Genomic DNA, 22,450 nt, shown 5'->3' on the forward strand with positions numbered 1-22,450 from the left:
GCGGGGGGGTGCGGGCCGGCCCGGAACGTGGCGCGGGGCATGCCGGGAGGCGTGGGCCCACGGGGCGGCGGCGCCGGGGCCGGTCGGGTCGGGTCAGGGGCCCGTTTGCTTTCGGCGGCGCCGGGCCAGAGTGGGTGCGGCCGGCCGGCGGGCGGTGAGTGCGGGGGGTCGGGGCGAGCTGGCGCCCGGGGGCGCGGGAGCCCATTGGGGCTGCACCCCCCGCCCCGCGGGGCCGTTCAGTCTGAGGGGGCCGCTGTCAACCGTCCGGGCAGGGGCCATTCTGGGAGCAGCAGCCGGCTCATGGGCCTGGCCGCGGGCAGGTGCTCGGGGCTGCAGGTGGTCCCGGGTCTGTTGCCGCGGGAGCCCCGCCCCGCCCCTCCCCTCCGAGGCGGCCGGCCCGGTCCTGAGGCCCTCCCGTGCTTGCAGCAGTAGCCCGCGGGCCTGCTGTCGCGCTCCGGCGCGTGCTCGCCAATTCCAGCGGAACGGCCGTTATCAGGGGAGCAAGCCGAGCAGTCTTGGCTGCGTCGCGCGTAGTCACCGGCAACTCTACGGCGGCCAGGCGTGTCTGGGTCTCCCGCGGACTAGGGCAGGGTTGGGCAAACTAGGGCCTGCAGGCCTTTTAATCCAGCCCTTGAGCTCCTGCTGGGGAGCAGGGTCGGGGGCTGCTCCGCATGGCTCCTGGGAGCAGCAGTACGTCCCCCCCGCCCCCCCGGCTCCTATGGGTCGGGGCAGCCAGGGGGTTCTGCTCTGCACGCTGCCCCTGCAGCTCCTATTGGCCAGGAACCGCAGCCAATGGGAGCTGCAGGGTCGGCACCTGCGGACGAGGCAGCATGCAGCAGAGCCGCCTGGCAACACCTCTGCGTAGGAGCCAGAGCGGGGACATGCTGCTGCTTCCGGGAGCCACTTAAGGTAAGTGCTGTTCTGAGCCTGTATACCTGAGCCACCCCCTTCCACCACCCCCCGCCCTCCAAACCCCTCAGTCCCAGCCCGGAGCACTCACCTACACCCCTCATCCCCAGCCTGCACCCCCAGCCAGAGCCCTCACCACCTTGTGCACCCCAACCCCAATTTCGTGAGCATTCATGGTCCACCATACAATTTCTATACCCAGATGTGGCCCTTGGGCCAAAAAGTTTGCCCGCCCCTGTACTAGCCAGGTTCTGCTGACCCTCTATTAAAAATTCAAACAGGAACCAGTTTGGCTGAGAAGTGTTCAAAATGCTGCGTCGGAAACCAACCCGCCTGGAGCTGAAACTAGATGATATAGAAGAGTTTGAGAGTATTAGAAAGGATCTTGAGGTGAGAGTAAACCTTCTGGAGACACCCTGTATGGTGACTGAACCCTGGTAATTTGGATTTGTGTATAACGGGACTTGTCTGAGAATAGAGTCTCACTCTGCAGCCGTGTATGAGCATGTAGGTACCCCTCAAAAACCAACAGAAAATTTCAGCTAGTGCAGAGCAGCAGCCTTTTTACTTAGTGATGGTTCATGCACCAAGCATCTTACTCCTATGCTCTGCAGTCTCTGCGGCTTCCAGGTAATGTCTGGGTGCAGTTCAAGTTGGTTGATACATGCTGTGTATCTTAGACATCTGCTTCTTTCCTCTTCTCAGTAGTCGAGTGAAGCTGGGAGTCGTGATTTGACACTCCCAAAATTGATAGCTCTGGGGCCTGTCATTCTCAATGGAGAACTCTGATGTTGGAACTTGCTTTCTTGGGACCCTAATAGTGTGACCTCCGGGGTACCTTGCAAGGCCTGCATATCTGCTCAGGCTGTCCCTGAGGGGATGGGTGAGTGGAGAGGGACTCTATCTATTTTTGATAGGGGGGGCAGAGGAGCATTAATGTAGATTTATCATTGTGTGAATGACATTTGTATTCATGCACTTGCAGCCATTGGGACAACCATAATATTTACACTGAAAACATAGAATGATGTTAGTTGGGAATCTTAGGGCTATAGGGGTGTATTAGTTCTGTGAAAAGCTCTGGAACATCTTAAAACTTCAGAGCCATCAGAATCCCTTCCTGGAATGATAGCCCCATAGCTCAGAGTGTAACTGGCCTTCTCCATTTCTTCAGGGAATGGCTGTGCACCCGACCTTCCACTCCCCCCACATTTTGTGAGTAACTTGATCTCTAAAGACAGGTTTCAGAGTAGCAGCCGTGTTAGTCTATATTCGCAAAAAGAAAAGGAGTACTTGTGGCATCATAGAGACTAACCAATTTATTTGAGCATAAGTTCAAATGCATCCGATGAAGTGAGCTGTAGCTCACGAAAGCTTATGCTCAAATAAATTGGTTAGTCTCTAAGGTGCCACAAGTACTCCTTTTCTTTTTATCTCTAAATGCATCCTGGGCAAGACTTGGCTTGACTGAGTCCCTTAACTTGCAGTGCACTGCCATGCACCTGTGTGACTGTAGCATCATCCCTATTAATTGATAGTCATTTGTATACATGCGGGTTGTGAGGTGTCTTAATACACAAGTCACAGCATTAACACTTATGGGACAACATTTTCATTAGGGCTGTCGATTAATCACAGTTAACTCGCAATTAACTCAAATTAATTGCGATTAAAAATTAATCACAGCTTTCATTGCACTGTTAAACAATAGAATACCAATTTAAATGTATTAAATATTTATTTTCTACATTTTCATATCTATTGTGTTGTAACTGAAATCAAAGTGTATATTTTTACAAATATTTTCACTGTAAAAATGATAAAATAAATACTATTTTTCAATTCACCTCATACAAATATTGTCGTGCAATCTGTCGTGAAAGTGCAACTTACAATTGTAGATTTTTTTCTTGCATAACTGCACTCAAAAATAAGACGGTGTAAAACTTCAGAGCCTACAAGTCCACTCGGTCCTACTTCTTGTTCAGCCAATCGCTAAGACAAACAAGATTGTTTACAATTTACAGGAGATAATGCTGCCCTCTTCTTATTTACAGTGTTACCAGAAAGTGAGAACAGGCATCTGCATCGCACTTTTGTAGTTGGCAGTGCAAGGTATTTACATGCGAGATATGCTAAACATCCTTATGCCCCTTCATGCTTCGGCCACCACTCCAGAGGACATGCTTCCATGCTGATGACGCTTGTTAAAAAAGCGTTAATTAAATTTGTGACTGACCTCTTTAGGGGAGAATTGTATGTCGTCTGCTCTGTTTTACCTGCATTCTGCCATATATTTCATGTTATAGCAGTCTTGGATGATGATCCAGCACGTTTGTTTTAAGAACACTTTCATAGCAGATTTGACAAAACGCAAAGATACCGATGTGGGATTTCTAAAGATAGCTTCACCACTCAACCCAAAGTTTAAGAATCTGAAGTGCCTTCAAAAATCTGAGTGGGATGAGGTGTGGCACGTGGTTTCAGAAGTCTTAAAAGAGCAACACTCCGCTGCAGAAACTACAGAACCCGAACCACCAAAAAAGAAAATAAATGTTCTGCTGGTGGCATCTTACTCATATAATGAAAATAAACATGCATCGGTCCGCACGGCTTTGGAGTGTTATGGAGCAGAACCCATCATTCAGAGCTGCATGTCCCCTTGAATGGTGATTAAAGCATGAAGGGACATATGAATCTTTAGCACATCTGGTGCATAAATATCTTGCGACGCCAGCTACAACAGTGTCATCGTAACGCCTGTTCTCACTTTCAGATGACATTGTAAACAAGAAGCAGGCAGCATTATCTCCTGAAAATGTAAACAAACTTGTTTGAGCGATTAGCTGAATGAGAAGTATGACTAAGTGGACTGGCAGGCTCTAAAATTTTACTTTTGAATGCAGAGTTTTTTGTATATAATTCTACATTTGTAAGTTCAACTTTCATGATAATGAGATTGCACTACAGTTCTTGTATTAGGTGAATTAAAAAATACTATTTTTTTACAGTGCAAATACTTGTAATCAAAAATAAATATAAAGTAAGCACTGTATACTTCGTCTGTGTTGTAATTGAAATCAATATATTTGAAAATGTAGAAAACATCCAAAAATATTTAAATGGTATTCTATTGTTTAACAGCATGATTAATCATGTGATTGATCACAATTTTTTTAATTGCTTGACAGCCCTATTTTTCATCCTTATGGCTATTCAAAAATATCCAATGAAATTGTTCAGTCTGTAAGTAGTTTTCCTGTAATGAAATCAGCTTACTTAACATTTTCCCTACCTTCACAGTTTGAAGGCTTTCCCTGTGATCAGTTGTCAGAGCTGAAATGGACATCTCGTTGACAGTGCTAACATTCCCTCCATGGAAGTTTCTCTAGTTTTCCATTGTCCTTATTTTTAGTTGATCACTTTTTCTCCCCCCGCCCCTTCCCCCAGAGTCGCAAGAAGCAGCGTGAAGATGTGGATGTAGTGGGAGCCAGTGATGGAGAAGGAGCTATTGGTCTGAGCAATGACCACAAGAGTCGAGAACAAATGATAAATGACCGAATTGGTTACAAACCTCAACCCAAACCCAACAACCGTTCCTCCCAGTTTGGAAGCTTTGAATTCTAGAGATTTGATGGCCTGCTACCTTCCACGGGCAATTGAGTATTGGACCCTGATGGGGTGTTCATCCCAGACAGTGCTGGCAGAGATGTTCAAAGGCTGTTTGGGTAGCTCTAGAGTTGGCTGGGATGGACCTGTGTTTGCCAATGTGTCTTGGGCTTTAATAGGGGAAAGTGCCTTTCCCTAAGGCTGGTGGGATGTGTTTTTAACCTGACTTGTTACTGTACCTCCAGAAACCCCTCTGCCCAGCCACTTTGTTTTAAATAAATATTTTTTTTAAATGAGACGCTCTTAATGTATCATAAAATGCACAGAGGGGCAGGTAAAGAGGAATGGAAAACGTTAACAGCAGAGTTGGCCTCCTGTGGGGGAGAAAAATAGGAATCAACCGTGGCCACTGTCCCCGTGGGGATTTGCACAGAGGCAAAGCTCTGCCTCCATGGAGCAATCTTTTTGGTGTTCTTAAAAACCCAGCTCCAAGTGGTGCAGGTGTGTGAGCCCAGGGGAGTAATTCAGAGAGGTGTCACTCACATTTTTATGGACTGGGTACCTGTGAGTGAAAGCCTCAGTATCTCTGCACACCAGGGGGAGGCAGGGCAAGCTTCCCTAGACACTGCGCTCATACAGCTGCCTTACTGTTTACTCCCAAGTTGTCGAATCCTTGGCCTCTCCTGAGCGTGATACGAAGGGAGCCACGATGGCTGCTGTGTGGATTGCTGGTTTACAAGGAAATGGACCAGGCTTCAACTAATTTCACAGAAGTTATTTCATAGCTGCATTCAGACAGCTGCTGCCAAGCCGAGGTGGATTTGAGGCTCAAATCCCTTTCACAATCCAATCTCCCTCTCCAAATACTTCCAACAATATAAATGGGAGGCTGGGGAGGTGACTAACTTTGTGGGCTTTCTGATGAATAAGTTTGACTTGGACAATGGAAGTAGTAAATAATTAAAAGCCAGACAGATTAACTAGGCTGTAGCTGGTTGGAGAGGATTTTTAGAGTGCTGAGGGGCATTGGCTGTAAAGAGCAAAGGCCACTAATCGTAGCTGCATAGCTTAATGTCACAGACAAAAAATACCCCTAAATGGATTGTTTTCTGGCAGAGGCTGATCAGCAAAATATACAGGTCTGAGACGAAGGTTAGCAGTGCTAGGGTTAACTGGGTGCATAGCCAGCACCTGTACCTGAGTGAGGTCATGGTCAGCTAAAAGGATGGAAAGGAGTACTTGTGGCACCTTAGAGACTAACCAATTTATTTGAGCATAAGCTTTCGTGAGCTATAGCTCACTTCATTGGATGCATACTGTGGAAAGTATCAAAGATCTTTTTATACACACAAAGCATGAAAAAATGGGTGTTTACCACTACAAAAGGTTTTCTCTCCCCCCACCCTACTCTCCTGCTGGCAATAGCTTATCTAAAGTGATCACTCTCCTTACAATGTGTATGATAATCAAGGTGGGCCATTTCTAGCACAAATCCAGGGTTTAACAAGAACCTGGGGGGGCGGGGGTAGGAAAAAACAAGGGGAAATAGGCTTGAATAGAGACTGGGAGTGGCTAAGTCCATTATGCAAGGTAACCTAAGTTAATTGTATCCAATTTGCAATGTGGCTGATGTTATTAGGCCCTGTGATGGTGTCCCCTGAATAGATATGTGGGCACAGTTGGCAACGGGCTTTGTTGCAAGGATAGGTTCCTGGGTTAGCGGTTCTGTTGTGTGGTATGTGGTTGTTGGTGAGTATTTGCTTCAGGTTGCGGGGCTGTCTGTAGGCAAGGACTGGCCTGTCTCCCAAGATTTGTGAGAATGTTGGGTCATCTTTCAGGATAGGTTGTAGATCTTTAATAATGTGTTGGAGGGGTTTTAGTTGGGGGCTGAAGGTGACAGCTAGTGGCGTTCTGTTATTTTCTTTGTTAGGCCTGTCCTGTAGTAGGTGACTTCTGGGAACTCTTCTAGCTCTATCAATCTGTTTCTTCACTTCCGCAGGTGGGTATTGTAGTTGTAAGAATGCTTGATAGAGATCTTGTAGGTGTTTGTCTCTGTCTGAGGGGTTGGAGCAAATGCGGTTGTATCGCAGAGCTTGGCTGCAGACAATGGATCGTGTGGTGTGGTCAGGGTGAAAGCTGGAGGCATGCAGGTAGGAATAGTGGTCAGTAGGTTTCCGGTATAGGGTGGTGTTTATGTGACCATTGTTTATTAGCACTGTAGTGTCCAGGAAGTGGATCTCTTGTGTGGACTGGACCAGGCTGAGGTTGATGGTGGGATGGAAATTGTTGAAATCATGGTGGAATTCCTCAAGGGCTTCTTTTCCATGGGTCCAGATGATGAAGAAGTCATCAATATAGCGCAAGTAGAGTAGGGGCGTTAGGGGACGAGAGCTGAGGAAGCGTTGTTCTAAGTCAGCCATAAAAATGTTGGCATACTGTGGGGCAATGCAGGTATCCATAGCAGTGCTGCTGATTTGAAGGTATACATTGTCCCCAAATGTAAAATAGTTATGGATAAGGACAAAGTTCAGCCACCAGGTTGGCCGTGACATTATCGGGGATAGTGTTCTTGACGGCATGTAATCCATCTTTGTGTGGAATGTTGGTGTAGAGGGCTTCTACATCCATAGTGGTCAGGATGGTGTTATCAGGAAGATTACCACTGGATTGTAATTTCCTCAGGAAGTCAGTGGTGTCTCGAAGGTAGCTGGGAGTGCTGGTAGCGTAGGGCCTGAGAAGGGAGTCTACATAGCCAGACAATCCTGCTGTCAGGGTGCCAATGCCTGAGATGGGGCGCCCAGGATTTCCAGGTTTATGGATCTTGTGTAGTAGATAGAATATCCCAGATCGGGGTTCCAGGGATGTGTCTGTGCGGATTTGATCTTGCGCTTTTTCAGGGAGTTTCTTGAGCAAATGCTGTAGTTTCTTTTGATAACTCTCAGTGGGATCAGAGAGTAATGGCTTGTAGAAAGTGGTGTTGGAGAGCTCCCGAGCAGCCTCTTGTTCATATTCCGACCTATTCATGACGACGACAGCACCTCCTTTGTCAGCCTTTTTGATTATGATGTCAGAGTTGTTTCTGAGGCTGTGGATGGCATTGTGTTCTGCACGGCTGAGGTTGTGGGGCAAGTGATGCTGCTTTTCCACAATTTCAGCCCGTGCACGTCGGCGGAAGCACTCTGTGTAGAAGTCCAGTCTGCTGTCTCGACCTTCAGGAGGAGTCCACCTAGAATCCTTCTTTTAGTAGTGTTGGTAGGGAGGTCTCTGTGGATTAGTATGTTGTTCAGAGGTATGTTGGAAATATTCCTTGAGTCGGAGACGTCAAAAATAGGATTCTAGGTCACCACAGAACTGTATCATGTTCGTGGGGGTGGAGGGGCAGAAGGAGAGGCCTCGAGATAGGACAGCTGCTTCTGCTGGGCTAAGAATATAGTTGGATAGGTTAACAATATTGCTGGGTGGGTTGAGGGAACCATTGCTGTGGCCCCTTGTGGCATGTAGTAGTTTAGAAAGTTTAGTGTCCTTTTTCTTTTGTAGAGAAGCAAAGTGTGTGTTGTAAATGGCTTGTCTAATCTTAGTAAAGTCCAGCCACGAGGAAGTTTGTGTGGAAGGTTGGTTTTTTATGAGAGTATCCATTTTTGAGAGCTTGGCGTTCAGGCCACAAGTAAGTGACAGAGAGAGAAAGCTAGGTTACAAAAACTGAAGGAACTGAGTCTCAGTGTACAAGATTGACACTCTACTTTCTACTGGCTGAGCCTGGGGACAGAAGGCAGGACATGGGCCCTCAGAGAGGAAGTTAACATCTCTGTCACCTGTCCAAGGTTGTTTCCCACTAGCTTTTGATGTATTAGCCATTCTTGTTCCAAATAGCTGAAGTGATGGAGTAACCACCATTTTTTGTACTATATACTTTTGTACTACCATTTTTTTCCCTGTCTTAGTTTTGTCCTGCTACTCCTAGTTATAAACTCATCTATCATAGTAAATTCCTCTCCAGCATTGCTGTTCACCCACTTGAAACAGCTGTAGATTTATAGGTCCTCTGCTCAGGATGTATATAGAAAGCAGATTTTGGAGGAGGTTGTGCGAACAACTGTTCCTCTACTTGACTTTTCCCATCCATTGTAAGCTTACATGAACAGAAAGTTACCCTTTGGAGGCTGTTTTTCATGTGCTGGTACTGGTACTCAAGTGCCCCAGTAGATGCTGTTCCTTTTCTCCATTCTTAAACACAGCAAGCCTGGTACTCAAAGCCTCTGCAGTGTACTTGTCCTGTGAAGGTGGGTCGACTGGAAAGGGGCTGGGGATAAGGCCACGTTGAGCAGTCTAGGTGCTGACTCCATAGGCCACTTACAGCTGAGTAGTTACTCCTTGTGGAGGCTGGTGGTGCCTGCTCTGGCTCAGTGCCCAGCTTCACCTTTTCCATGTTGGAGGTATATGTTCCAAGACACTTCCACCCCAGTAAAATGCAGTCTACTTTATTGACTAATTATATATAGGAGGAGCTCTATTTACATTTCAAACAAGTTGTTTCCAGAACAGTGAAATTAAAAACAATATCATGGTCCCCTGTAACCAACCCTGTGATACAGCTGGAATCAGCTATAGTTCAACTAAAAGGCAGTACCCCCAGTTGTTTCCTAAAGGCACTTAGATAAAAAAGCAACAAAAAGACAGTTTATTTGCAACAGAATTCAGAGCCTAGGAGATGAGTGAACACTCTGTAATTCATCCAAGGTCACAATCAGGAGGTACAGTCTGAAAACAACATACTTGCATACAGCCCACCATACATGTATTTAACATGCTGAAAGATAACGTATCATTTAAGAACAATTATTCGTCATTGGAGGGGGAGGCTTTCCTCCAATAAAAGCCTAATGTCAGCATCAGGAGGTCTGCCTCAAACACTCCTGCAAAAGATTCCAGGCAGGAAAAGGGGTGTTACTAGAAGGTGCTCTAGGGAGGTTGGCAAATCAACCAGCCTGGGCCAGGAACACAGGGATGTTAGGACTGTTGTACCATGTGGAGATTGTAACCCAGTGAGGGACGTGGCTCTGTCAGTTTATTTTATAAACACACCACTGGATTGTCAATTTACATTTAACCACAAAGGGTAAAAACTGGCCATGGATTGAAGGCTTATGAGAAGCCCACAGAGATAATAGGGGCACACTCATATTAAGTGAGCCTCAAGGTTAAGACTTGGCCCTGGCCACTCTTAGCAAACTTGTGAAACGCAATGATTCAGGCTAGTAAAGTTTGTGGAGATTGTGAGAGAGCAGAGTCTCATCAAGCTGAGAAAGCATGCTGCAGCCAGGGTAGGGTAGACAGGCACAATTCATGTATGGGGGATGGGGAAGAGTAGTTTTGAATTGTACTCATTACCGATGCGCCCCTCTCTTCCTCTCCCAGCCTTGGCTTGGCTTGACTAGCACCAGAACATACTTCACCCACTTGAGCCAGTGCCAGCCCCTCTGCTCTCAAATGCAAACTGCCTTCTCCCAAACTCCCCAACCTGAGGGAGTGGAGGGTGAGTAACGTCACATTCAGACAGGAGTCTGAGGAGATAGGCCCAGGCAGAGAGAATAAGGAGCGAGACCCCATGAGTCTGAACCATACCAGTGCTCAGGAACACTGGGAACCAGTTTCCATGTCACATGCACCCAACTAGCTGGCTTCCAAAGAGTTACACATTTCATAAACAGCAAGAGGAAGAATAGGCCAGTGGTTAGGGCACTATCTTGGGATACCAGGGACATGGGATCAATTTCCTGCTCTGCCATAGACATGCGACTTTCAGCAAGGCCCTCAGGCCCAAATGCACGAAGGTAGGTGGGGTTCTAACTTCTAATGATTCCAATGGAAGTTAGGACTCTAAACACCTTTGTGGATCTGGGCCTGAGTTCCGCAGCTGTAAAGTAGGGATAATAGTACTGTCCTGTCCTATAGCATAGGAGGAGGCATGCAGAGATGAAGGTCATAATATACATAAGATTGTTCTTGCTGGATCTTTTTCCTAAGAAGACCTGTAGCTATGTCCCAGAACATGATAGAAAAGCTAACAGAACAAGGGACAGAATTGTATAGGAAGTGTCACAATGCTTGGATAACACAATGATTATACACCCCATGAACACAGGTTAATTTGCTCACCTGAAACTGAGAGCCACAAACGTGGCTAGAAGGAGTGATGGGTGAGGAAAGATTAAGCAGCTGGGGGTTGTCACGTTTGGAAAGAGTCTATGTCTAAGGGTGTATGAAATAACCAACATCGGCATGAAAACCACCTAGTCACTGCGTCCCATATGAAAAAGGAACATCTCTAGACTGATCAAAGGAGACTGGTTCACACAGAGCTGAACTATGGAATGCATTCATGCTACTAAGCTCAAGGGTCAGTGTGTAGAAGGATTAGAAACCAGACCCTGTCATCAGCTGTTTTAGGTTTCTCCAAAAAGCACTGAAGTTACTCAAACTTCAGGACATGGAACTGGGGGGCAGAAAGGACCCCCCCCCACACACACACACACACAATCCCCCCTCTGAAGTGCTATAGCAGGAGAGAATTGTTTGAAGTATATTAGGAGGCTTTTTCCTTCCATGATGCAGCTGGCCATTGCTGGAGACAGGACATCAGTCTGGCTGGAACTTTACTGCACTACTGTACCCTACCTAGTTTTCACTGTACATTAGTTACTCCTCAGGAGGCCACTCCTCCCACATCATCTTGAACATTTATTTGGGTCTGGAAAACACCAGGAGTGTAAAGGGAAAAACTTGCACTGCCAGGCATGGAAGAATGGAGCCAGAGGTCTTCCTTATCTCCCATCAAAATCCAAGAAGGGGTGGTCACATCTGATCCCCTTGATTTTCATTCACATGCTGGTCAGCTACATGAAACATCAAGAGCTGCAACTAAGTTCAGTGGGTGTTTGATTTTGGGGTAGACATTTGGTTTGACTTAGATTAGTCTCCCTTTGCTCCAGTTTGTGCTGCTCTACAAAGATGAAAAGCACAAATACCTTGTATCATCAAACCAGGGTCCCAGCTTTTTGAAAGAGTGGGTGATCGCAACGAGAGCTCAGGGCAGTAGGCCTGCCAGTGGCAATGCATGATAGTTCTGAAGTTTTCTTCTAAATGCTGTAGAGGAAGGTAGGCTTTTGTAGGGCAGTACACCTCGAGAACCCAATCAGAGAGCCATTGTACTAGGCCTGCACGTGCTCACACACCCTGCCCCAGACAGCTTACAGGCTAAGGGAGCTTTGGACTCTGTCTCTCTCTGTACTGAAAGCTGCCAGAGCATGTGAATGTAGAGATACTCTTCTCAAAAGGACACACTGTTCATATGCTGCAGCCTAGTTCTCACATTATCTTGCCATAATCTCCCACCTATACCCCACCCCCCAGCTCCATTTATCACCCACCAGTCCTGGCGCTGTCCTCCTCCTCTCCAGCAATTCAGGCACTTAGAGACTCTACAAGGAGTGCACAGTGACAAAAGAAACGCTACTGCCAGTGCATCACAGCTGAGCCCATAGCTTTCTGGGACATTAACTGCTGTCAGCAGTTGCTTAAAGTAGCAGCAAACCACAATGTGCTGAGAGGTCAGTGGCTATTTGGACACAACCAGAACATGAGCTGGAGTTCATCTTGGGACTGATTCTAAGGCTGCATTGACCATGCATCCCCTGGGCCAAACTAGCTTTTTTTCTTCTTTGCCTCTACCATTTCTCACCCTCTGGTGATTTTATTTAATTTCAGAGCATCTGGGGATAGTAGAGTTTGTGTGGCAGGCTGCTCAAGACCACACAGCCCTGCCTCTCACATCACATTCAGGGTCTGTATAACAAATGGCATTTCTGTAGCATCTTTCATCCCAAAGTATTTTACAAATGAGCTAATCAGCTCTGAATAGCAGCAGTTCTCCAGCTTTCCCATTCGTTCCATGCCACTCTTTGGGAGAGACCCAGGCCCACCTTTCCCACAGCCAGGTCAAGAAGGGCTCCAAGGGCCCAGGATTGTCCTTACGCCACAGTATGAGAACCAACAATATACAGAGATCATGTCAAGAACCTGAGCAGCCATTTCACACCACACGACCACTTAGGACAGGAGATAAGGGGTAAAATAAACAGTGAAGCTGCAAGGGGGATTTGAGGAGGCAGAACAGCATTTCTCCCAACAGAATCAGGCCATCACACTCAGCTAACAGCCCACCTCCTACCCAGAAAACAAGGGCTCTTTAACAAGCGGTCAGGAACTCAACTTTACATCTCATCTCTAGCACCCTAGCAACACAGAATTCCCTAGTTACACAGTTTAGCTGTGACTCAGAGGAAAGACCACCAACTACTGAATCAACCCTGCTGCCCACAGCACCTGGGTATTGCCAGGGATCTCCCAGCAAGACCTGAACCCTGCCTTGTTTGTGAGATCTGTTGGGCTCCTAGCACGAGGGGCCTGGCTGGAGGGTGGGAAGCTCTCTTCTGGCTGCTGTCCAGCTCTGACATTGGCATTGGTTGCTCCAGCACAGCCATGTTGAGAAGTTCCAGGTTTGGTGATTATGACAAAGAAGAGTCCTCAGGGTTGAAATTCCTTTTACTGACCCTACAGTCTCTTATCCCCCAACCCTCATCTAAGAGGAGCAAGTTTTAAGGCTGCTATATCCTCCCTATACAAGTTTGGTTCTTTACCTGCCAGCCCAGCCAAGGAATCTCCTCTCCAGAGGAGCTTTCTTCGTGTCACTTGGTTTAACCGGAAAGAAAAAAGAAATCACAATATTATAAACAGTCAGAACAATAGAGCCAGCTGCTGACAATTTTCACGGAATGACAAATCTGAGTCTCTAACAGCACATGGCTGCAAATCGAGATGAAATCAGCAGGGCTTCAATGCTTTATTTAAAGTCTCTTTCTGCTACTTAAAGATGTGATTGCTGATTTGCATTTGGGAGTACATTTCCATGATCAGTAAGCCAAAGTGGCCAGTTTGAAATGTTCCTGCTGTTCATAGCTGAGCAGAGCAAGGATACAGCAGAAAACCAGCAACATTAAACACACCTGTATGCTTGAAAGTGGCCCCAGGCTGGCCCAGATACACATAGATACAACATGCCCACAGGAGTTAATAAGAATGGTGCACACTTCTCGGAGCAGACCTGAGCCCATTAGGCCTCTGGTGATTTACCAGCAGCACTCTGTAATTTTGTGGACAGAACTTTCTATAAACTGTCCCAGAGGCTGTGGCTGGCCCAGAGGTCAGTCATATCCCCGCCTCCCTCCCCCAGGCATTCAGCACAGATTTTTTTAGAAAATTAAAACAGCCATTGTCACATACTGGTGCCTTTATCGAACATTAATAAAACCCCCCCAGATCTGAGCATTTATTCTTTAAAAATAAAATGTTTTAAAAGGACATTTCAATAATCTTGTAAATTTCTACTTGCTATGTAATTTCAGTCAGGGAACAATCTACAAATGCAACATAAATTGTGGTCAAGGGTGGCTCTGGTGTAACCTCAAGAGCTGGTCCATCTAGTGTGGGTGCCAGGTTGCTTGGCGGGAAATCCCCAACACCAGGAATCCCTATGAGCTGCCCAGGCAGTGTCCTGACTAGGACATTGGTGGTCCAACACACACTGATTTTCGTGGTTATTGTTGGTTCTCAGTCAGCCGGGGAATGATCCCCATTCTCCTGGTGACTGCAGTTAGAGTGAGGGAAGGGGTAGAGAGAGGCTCTGACACTGTGTCCAGCATTAATGGCAGTGCTCCGTGATATCCACAACAACTGCCTTTTTCCAGCTGAAGAGGAAGTAGCCAGTGCCTGCGCCTGCTGCCACAGCTATGCAGAGGTATGCGTTGTAGGTCATGAAGATCAGCATGAGGAAGTAACTGACCACCACTTGTATGATGTGCAGCACTGTCTGCAGGAGATGAGGGAAGCTCAGCATCTGTTGTCTGAGGAATCAGAAAAGGATGACCAGTCAGTGAACAAGAGTCACAGGATGGGAAATGCAGGGTCCCCAGAGAGAGAAAATAACCCATGGGCTGGAAATGCCAAGGTGGCCATGAAACACCAAGAGAGATGGGACAGTAAAGGGCAGAGATCTCCTGTCACGTGTATTTGTCATAGATGACTGCAACGTCCTCCATGAAGCTGGCTGCTTTGTAATAAAAGCCGGTTATTCCTTGATAAGGAATAATGATGTTCACTGGGTGATCAAAGCTGCTAAGGTTTGAGGGTCAAAATCATTCCAGCTCGTTTTACTACCTGGCCCTCACTGCTAGCCACACAGGGCAGCTTGTCTGCAAACAGAGGCCTTGACCACTCATGGGCACAGAAAGATCCTTTGGTGCCTTATGTAAGAATAGACAGAGAGTCTAGTGTCCTAGCCAAATTCAAATCTGGAAACAGCATCCCACCTCCCTACGAGCCTCCTCTGCTTTTATTCTTTGTTTCCCCTTCGTTAAAAGGGCCTCACGTGGCTGGTGAAGAGTAGCTGTTGCATTCCCTCCCCCGGCCCGAAAAGGGAGCTGCAGGTTCCCTGTATTTATAGTTTGTATAGGATGAAGCGTGTACAAGCATGAAGTTAGTTTTACTGCAGAGGACTATTTGATCTGCCTAGAATTTTCTATGTTTCAGTTTTCCTTGTGTTTTCTGCTGAGATGAGCAGCGTTTGTGTTAGAAGGAAAGTGGATTCTTACCCGACTGTTTTGTGCGTCTCCATCAAAGTGGTGCCATTTGGTCCCGGGACAGGCATGGAGTTGTAGCGAATGCTGACCTGTGATTTACGGAGCAGACTCTCCCGGGCTATTTTGAGGCCCTCATAAAACATGGCTAGGAAGAAGACTGCGACGAAAGCACCAGCCATTTCTGATAGACAGGAAAGGACAGTACAAGGTTACTGACTGCACAGAATGAGTCATCTGCTTCAAGCACACAGAGAAAAGCACCTAACCATGCAACAAACAGCTCCCACCACACAGGCCACAGGGAGTGCGACGTCCAATTCCATAAACCGAAACTCTCAACCACATTCGCGAAGGCTTGTGCAACACCTGAATACTGACACAGAAGTCATCTCATCACCTTCAGCCTTTGTGCCCCAATTTCCAACCTGTTAACCACCTTGCCCTGGACACTCTAGGAACCTCTGACCTCATGGGGTGGGGTCATTCAGACAAGACTGCTAAGTAGCAAGCCTTTGGTTTGGCCTGGGGTGAGCAGCAAGTCAGACGATTTGCTAACATAGCTGTACTAACCTCCAGATGTATTGATCACCAATCCAGAAAACAGCAGCGGCATGTTCTTGTAGCTGAAGTGGAAAGTCATGTCCTGGCCAAGACAGAAAAATCATTTAAAACCTCAGCAAGATGCCTAAGCTCCAAGGGAGGGAGGGAGAGCTTCACAGAACACAGACAAGCCCTTAGGAAGTTAAATGGAAGGACTTTGTGCCGATAGAACTAGAGTTAACCTCAGGGGGAGTCCATTCTGGTCAGTAACTAAGTACATAGTTGAAATAACATTCTACAGCAGCGGTGGGCAAACTACGGCCCGCAGGCCACATCCGGCCCACAGGACCATCCTGCCTGGTCCTTGAGCTCCTAGTCAGGGAGGCTAGCCCCCCGGCCCCTCCCCTGCTGTCTCCCCTCCCCCGCAGCCTCAGGCGGCTGGCTCCGTCTGGGCAGCAGGGTTGCGAGCTCCTGCTCCTGAGCAGCATGGTAAGGGGGCGGGGGCAGCAGGGGGTGGGTTGGATAAGGGGTAGGGGGACCCGGAGGCAGTCAGGGGACAGGGATCAAGAGGTGGAGTTTCTGGGGGGGAGGGGGGGTGCAGTCCAGGGACAGGGAGCAGGGGGGGTTGGATAGGGGGTGGGAGTGTGGATAGGGGTCAGGGAGCACGGGGGTTGGATGGGGGGGGCGGTCTGGGGCAGGCGGTCCTGGGAGGGGGCAGTCAGGAGACAAGGAGCAGGGGAGGGTTGGATGGATCAAGGGTTTTGAGGGGGGCAGTCAGGGGGCGGGAAGTGGGAGGGGGTGAATAGGGGGCAGGGGCCAGGCTGTTTGGGGGGCACAACCTTCCCTACCCGGCCCTCCATACAGTTTCACACCACGATGTGGCCCTCAGGCCAAAAAGTTTGCCCACCCCTGTTCTACAGCAAACCTAGTGTAGCAGAAACACAGACCGCAGTGCTAGGTATTGCTGTGCACACTCCCGTTACAGCTGTAACTAGTCGCTTGTCCATTTGTAACAATTTTAATTGAAGTCACTGGATTTTACTCTAAAAGTTCTCAAGCAGCATTTTTCTTACTTTGCCTATATGTAAATTTCAATCATCATCAATGAATTTCTTTTGTCAGTTTGTGTGTGCACGGTGATTAAAAATTATCCATAAAAATCTCACCCTTCAAAGCCTACCTATAACTTAAATAAAGGGCTTTTATTGTTTTGTTAATTTCTTTTTAAAAAGTGATTCCACATAGGTCATTAACGTGTGCCCAGTGTGTTGTCTGAAGATGCAAGGTTCTGTGGCGATGCACCATTGCTCTATTTTTCAGGGTTAAAAAGATCTAGTGGATTTTCTCCCCTCTTTGAATCTTATTGGCAGATGTTTTCAGGTTATTAAAAGATGACAATGTAAATTAAACAGAGAGAGAGGATGCTTCTTCTTCAGGCAACTAACAGAAGTTACTAGATCACAGGCCCTGGTTCTCATAGGGGACTTCAGTCACCCCGATATCTGCTGGGAGAGCAATACAGCAGTGCATGGAAAATCCAGGAAGTTTTTGGAAAGGGTAAGGGACAATTTCCTGGTGCAAGTGCTGGAGGAACCAACTAGGGGCAGAGCTCTCCTTGACCTGCTGCTCACAAACCGGGAAGAATTAGTAGGGGAAGCAAAAGTGGATGGGAACCTGGGAGGCAGTGATGATGAGATGGTCGAGTTCAGGAGCAGAAGAATGTGGACCCTGGACTTCAGAAAAGCAGACTTTGACTCCCTCAGGTAACTGATGGGCAGGATCCCCTGGGAGAATAACATGAGGAGAATAACATAAAGGAGTCCAGGAGAGCTGGCTGTATTTTAAAGAATCCTTATTGAGGTTGCAGGGACAAACCATCCCCATGTGTAGAAAGAATAGTAAATATGGCGGGTGACCAGCTTGGCTTAACAGTGAAATCCTTGCTGATCTTAAACACAAAAAAGAAGCTTACAAGAAGTGGAAGACTGGACAAATGACCAGGGAGGAGTATAAAAATATTGCTCATGCATGCAGGAGTGAAATCAGGAAGGCCAAATCACACTTGGAGTTGCAGCTAGCAAGGGATATTAAGAGTAACAAGAAGGGTTTCTACAGGTATGTTAGTAACGAGAAGGTGGTCAAGGAAAGTGTGGGCCCCTTACTGAATGCGGGAGGCAACCTAGTGACAGAGGATGTTGAAAAAGCTAATGTACTCAATGCTGTTTTTGCCTCTGTCTTCACGAACAAGATCAGCTCCCAGACTACTGCACAGGGCAGCACAGCATGGGGACGAGGTGATGAGCCCTCCGTGGAGAAAAGTGGTTCAGGACTATTTAGAAAAGCTGGACAAGCACAAGTCCATGGGGCCGTATGAGCTGCATCCGAGGGTGCTAAAGGAGTTGGGGGGGGTGATTGCAGAGCATTGGCCATTATCTTTGAAAACTTGTGGCGATCGGGGGAGGTCCTGGATGACTGGAAAAAGGCTAATGTAGTGCCCATCTTTAAAAAAGGGAAGGAGGAGGATCCTGGGAACTACAGGCCAGTCAGCCTCACCTCAGTCTCTGAAAAATCATGGAGCAGGTCCTCAACGAATCAATTCTGAAGCACTTACATGAGAGGAAAGTGATCAGGAAGAGTCAGCATGGATTCACCAAGGGCAAGTCATGCCTGACTAATCTAAGTGCCTTCTATGACGAGATAACTGGCTCTGTGGATGAGGGGAAAGCAGTGGACGTGTTATTCCTTGACTTTAGCAAAGCTTTTCACGTGGTCTCCCACAGTATTCTTGCCAGCAAGCTAAAGAAGTATGGGCTGGATGAATGGACTATAAGGTGGATAGAAAGTTGGCTAGATCATCGGGCTCCATGTCTAGTTGGCAGTCGGTATCAAGCAGAGTGCCCCAAGGGTCGGTCCTCAGGCCGGTTTTGTTCAGGATCTTCATTAATGATCTGGAGAATGGCATGGACTGAACCCTCAGCAAGTTTGCAGATGACACTAAACTGGGAGGAGTGGTAGGTATGCTGGAGGGTAGGGATAGGATACATAGGGACTTAGACAAATTAGGGGATTGGGCCAAAAGAAATCTGATGAGGTTCAACAAGGACAAGTCCAGAGTCCTGCACTTAGGACGGGAGAATCCCATGCACCGCTACAGACTAGGGACCGAATGGCTCAGCAGCAGTTCTGCAGAAAAGGACCTAGGGGTGACAGTGGATGAGAAGCTGGATATGAGTCAACAGTGTGCCCTCGTTGCCAAGAACGCTAATGGCATTTTGGGCTTCATAAGTAGGAGCACTGCCAGCAGATGGAGGGACGTGATCATTCCCCTCTATTCGACATTGGTGAGGCCTCATCTGGAGTACTGTGTCCAGTTTTGGGCCCCACACTACAAGAGGGATGTGGAAAAATTGGAGGGAGTCCAGTGGAGGGGAACAAAAATGATTAGGGGGCTGGAGCACATGACTTTTGAGGAGAGACTGAGGGACCTGGGATTATTTAGTCTGCAGAAGAGAAGAATGAGGGGGGATTTGATAGCTGCTTTCAACTACCTGAAAGGGGGTTCCAAAGAGGATGGATCTAGACTGTTGTCAGTGGTACCAGATGACAGAACAAGGAGTAATGGTCTCAAGTTGCAGTGGGGGAGGTTTAAGTTGGATGTTAGGAAAACCGTTTTTACTAGGAGGGTTGTGAAGCACTGGAATGGGTTACCTCGGGAGGTGGTGGAATCTCCTTCCTTAGAGGTTTTCAAGGTCAGGCTTGACAAAGCCCTGGCTGGGATGATTTAGTTGGGGATTGGTCCTGCTTTGAGCAGGGGGTTGGACTAGATGACCTCATGAGGTCCCTTCCAAGCCTGATATTCTCTGATGCACATTTCAGCACTAAAACAAATTATGTTCAGGAGCAGGTTTTCTGGTAAACTGTCAATTAAGCTTAAGGCCTTGTCGACACTTAAAATGCAGGAATGGTGCTTCAGTGAAGACACCACCTAGGCCAACAGGAGGGGTTCTCCTGTTAGCACCTCCTGGAGGGGCTGTAGCTATGTCAATGGGAGAATTCTCCCATCAACCTAGCATTGTCTACAAGGGGGTTAGTTTGGTTTAACCACCTAATTTCTTCGAGAAGACCAGGCCTAATTCAAGCCAGTCACAGCCCCAAGGGAGGTGAAAAACAGAATCAGTAAGAAGCAAACCCCATCATACTACAGGGACAGAGAAGGGGGGTACAAGCAATGGCCTGATTCTACATCTGATCTGCCCACATGGTAAGGGTTGCCAGGCATATGGTTTTTGACCAGAAAAGGGACCCTGGCAGCTCTGGTCAGCACTGCGTCCCTCTGGCTCCTAGGTGTAGGGGCAGCCACGGGGGCTTTGCCCACTGCGCCCACCCTGAGTGCCAGCTCGGCCAATGGGAGCTGTGGGGGTGGCGCCTGCAGGAAGGGGCAGTGCTCAGAACCACCTGGCTGCCCCTAAGCCTAGGCTAGGAGCCTGAGGGAGATTCCAGTAGCTTCCTGGGAGTCACCTGAGGTAAGCACCCCCTGGAGTCCATGCCCCAACCCCCTGCTCCAGCCCTGAACTCCTCCTGTACCCAAACTCGCTCCCAGAGCCTGCATCCCACACCTCAACCTCCTGCCCCAGCCTGGAGCCCCCCCCCCCCCCCTTCACTCCAAACTCCTCAGCCCCAGCCCAACCCCAAAGCCTGCACCTCCAGCCTAGAGCCTTCACCCCCTCCTGCACCCCACCCCTGCCCCAGACCGGAGCCCCCTCCCGAACCCCTGAACCCCTCATTTCTGGCCCCATTCCAGAGCCCGCTCCCCCAGCTGGAGCCCTCACCCCCTCCCACACCCCAACCCCCTGCCCCAGCTCGGTGAAAATGAGCAAGTGTGGGGGAGAGTGAGCAATAAAGGCAGGGAGGAATGGAGTGAGCGGGGGCAGGGCAAGGGCGTTCGGTTTTCTGCAAATAGAAAGCTGGCAATCCTACCACAAAGTGCCCCACTGGAGTCAGCACTGTGTAGGTGAAGAGTTCTACTAGCAACAATCGGTGTCAACTACAGCTGCGGAACACTGAGTGCCATTTTAGATTTGGTTTTGGTGAGCAGTGAGGACCTCACAGAAGAAATGATTGTAGGGGACAACCTTAGTTTGAGCGATCATGAGCTAATTCAGTTCAAACTAAATGGAAGGATAAACAAAAATAGATCTCAAGTATCAGAGGGGTAGCCGTGTTAGTCTGGATATGTAAAAGCGGCAAAGAGTCCTGTGGCACCTTATAGACTAACAGACGTATTGGAGTATAAGCTTTTGTGGGTGAATATCCACTTCGTCAGATGCATGTAGTGGAAGTTTCCAGAGGCAGGTATAAATATGCAAGCAAGAATCAGGCTAGGGATAACGAGGTTAGTTCAATCAGGGAGGATGAGGCTGTCTTCTAGCAATTGAGGTGTGAACCCCAAGGGAGGAGAAACTGCTTTTGTAGTTGGCTAGCCAGTCACTGTCTTTGTTTAATCCTGAGCTGCTGGCGTCAAATTTGCAAAGGAACTGAAGCTCAGCAGTTTCTCTTTGAAGTCTGGTCCTGAAGTTTCTTTGCTGCAGGATGGCTGCCTTTAAATCTGTTATTGTGTGTCCAGGGAGATTGACGTGTTCTCCTACAGGTCTCTGTATATTGCCATTCCTAATATCTGATTTGTGTCCATTTATCCTTTTACAGAGGGACTGTCCAGTTTGGCCGATGTACATAGCAGAGGGGCATTGCTGGCACATGATGGCGTATATTACTTTGGTGGACATGCAGGTGAATGAGCCGGTGATGGTGTGGCTGATCTGGTTAGGTCCTGTGATGGTGTTGCTGGTGTAGATATGTGGGCAGAGTTGGCATCGAGGTTTGTTGCGTGGATTGGTTCCCGAGTTAGAGTTACTATGGTGCGATGTGTCGTTGCTGGTGAGAATATGCTTCAGGTTGGCGGGTTGTCTGTGGGCGAGGACTGGCCTGCCTCCGAAGGCCTGTGAAAGTGAGGGGTCGTTGTCCAGGATGGGTTGTGGATCGCTGATGATGCGTTGGAGAGGTTTTAGCTGGGGGCTGTAGGCGATGGCCAGTGGAGTTCTGTTGGTTTCTTCCTTGGGCTTGTCTCGCAGCAGGAGGCTTCTGGGTACACAGAGGCAGCCATCCTGCAGCAAAAAAGGTTCTATAGCCATATCAATAAGAAGAAAACAAAGAAAGAAGAAGAGGTGGGACCGCGAAACTCCAAGGATGGAGTGGAGGTCAAGGATAATCTAGGCATTGCCCAATAACTTTGCCTCAGTCTTTAATGAGGCTAATGAGGAGCTTAGGGATAATGGTAGGACGACAAATGAGAAGGAGGATATAGAGGTAGATATTACCACATCCGAGGTAGAAGGCAAACTCCAACAGTTTAATGGGACTAAATCAGGGGGCCTGGTAATCTTCATCCAAGAATATTAAAGGAACTGGCACATGAAATTGCAAGCCCGTTAGCAAGAATTTTTAATCAATCTGTAAACTCAGGGGTTGTACCGTATAACTGGAGAATTGCTAACACAGTTCCTATTTTTAAGAAAGGTAAAAAAAGCGATCCGGGTAGCTACAGGCCTGTTAGTTTGACATCTGTAGTATGCAAGGTCTTGGAAAAAATTTTGAAGGAGAAAGTAGTTAAGAACATTGAGGTCAATGGTAAATGGGACAAA

The 22,450-nt window shown here is 47.8% G+C and overlaps 3 protein-coding genes across 9 annotated transcripts in view; 2 read left to right on the forward strand and 1 right to left on the reverse strand.

The window, feature by feature from the left end:
* Positions 1-6: 6 nt before the first annotated feature.
* CDC26 (cell division cycle 26) lies at positions 7-4,814 on the forward strand. Of its 2 annotated transcripts, none has more exons than XM_073313911.2 (3): positions 7-154; positions 1,191-1,299; positions 4,360-4,814. In XM_073313911.2, the coding sequence occupies exons 2-3, from the start codon at positions 1,219-1,221 to the stop codon at positions 4,534-4,536; spliced, it is 258 nt and encodes an 85-aa protein (XP_073170012.1). In that variant the 5' UTR covers positions 7-154; positions 1,191-1,218; the 3' UTR covers positions 4,537-4,814. The 2 variants fall into 2 exon arrangements, with proteins under 2 accessions (XP_073170012.1, XP_073170013.1); XM_073313912.2 differs by lacking the exon at positions 7-154 and adding an exon at positions 353-909.
* A 949-nt stretch (positions 4,815-5,763) lies between these two features.
* SLC31A1 (solute carrier family 31 member 1) overlaps positions 5,764-22,450 on the reverse strand; it is a 60,426-nt gene continuing 43,739 nt past the window's right edge. The window contains exons 3-5 of one of the 5 annotated variants that reach the window (XM_073313910.2): positions 15,783-15,855; positions 15,225-15,393; positions 9,182-14,477 (exon numbers count right to left, since the gene is read on the reverse strand). In XM_073313910.2, the coding sequence (XP_073170011.1) occupies positions 14,276-14,477; positions 15,225-15,393; positions 15,783-15,855 (444 nt within the window). In that variant the 3' untranslated portion in view covers positions 9,182-14,275. Of the gene's footprint in view, positions 14,478-15,224; positions 15,394-15,782; positions 15,856-20,673; positions 21,914-22,450 lie in introns of those variants that run through there. The other 4 variants (XM_073313906.2, XM_073313909.1, XM_073313908.2 and 1 more) reach the window with 4 other exon arrangements.
* Positions 21,449-22,450, forward strand: part of FKBP15 (FKBP prolyl isomerase family member 15) — a 126,514-nt gene continuing 125,512 nt past the window's right edge. For both annotated transcript variants that reach the window (XM_073313897.1, XM_073313898.1), the window contains exon 1: positions 21,449-21,539. The gene's annotated coding sequence lies outside the window, so the exon portion shown is untranslated. The remainder of the gene's footprint in view (positions 21,540-22,450) is intronic.

The sequence above is a fragment of the Lepidochelys kempii genome, chromosome 16, assembly GCF_965140285.1.
Source record: "Lepidochelys kempii isolate rLepKem1 chromosome 16, rLepKem1.hap1, whole genome shotgun sequence".
Lineage (NCBI taxonomy): Eukaryota > Metazoa > Chordata > Testudines > Cheloniidae > Lepidochelys > Lepidochelys kempii.

Bases quoted from the DNA above. Each gene is read 5' to 3' on its own strand.
- CDC26 (XM_073313911.2), top strand. From the start codon at position 1,219: ATGCTGCGTCGGAAACCAACCCGCCTGGAGCTGAAACTAGATGATATA. The intron at 1,300-4,359 runs GTGAGAGTAAAC...CCCTTCCCCCAG, and splicing joins GTATTAGAAAGGATCTTGAG to AGTCGCAAGAAGCAGCGTGA.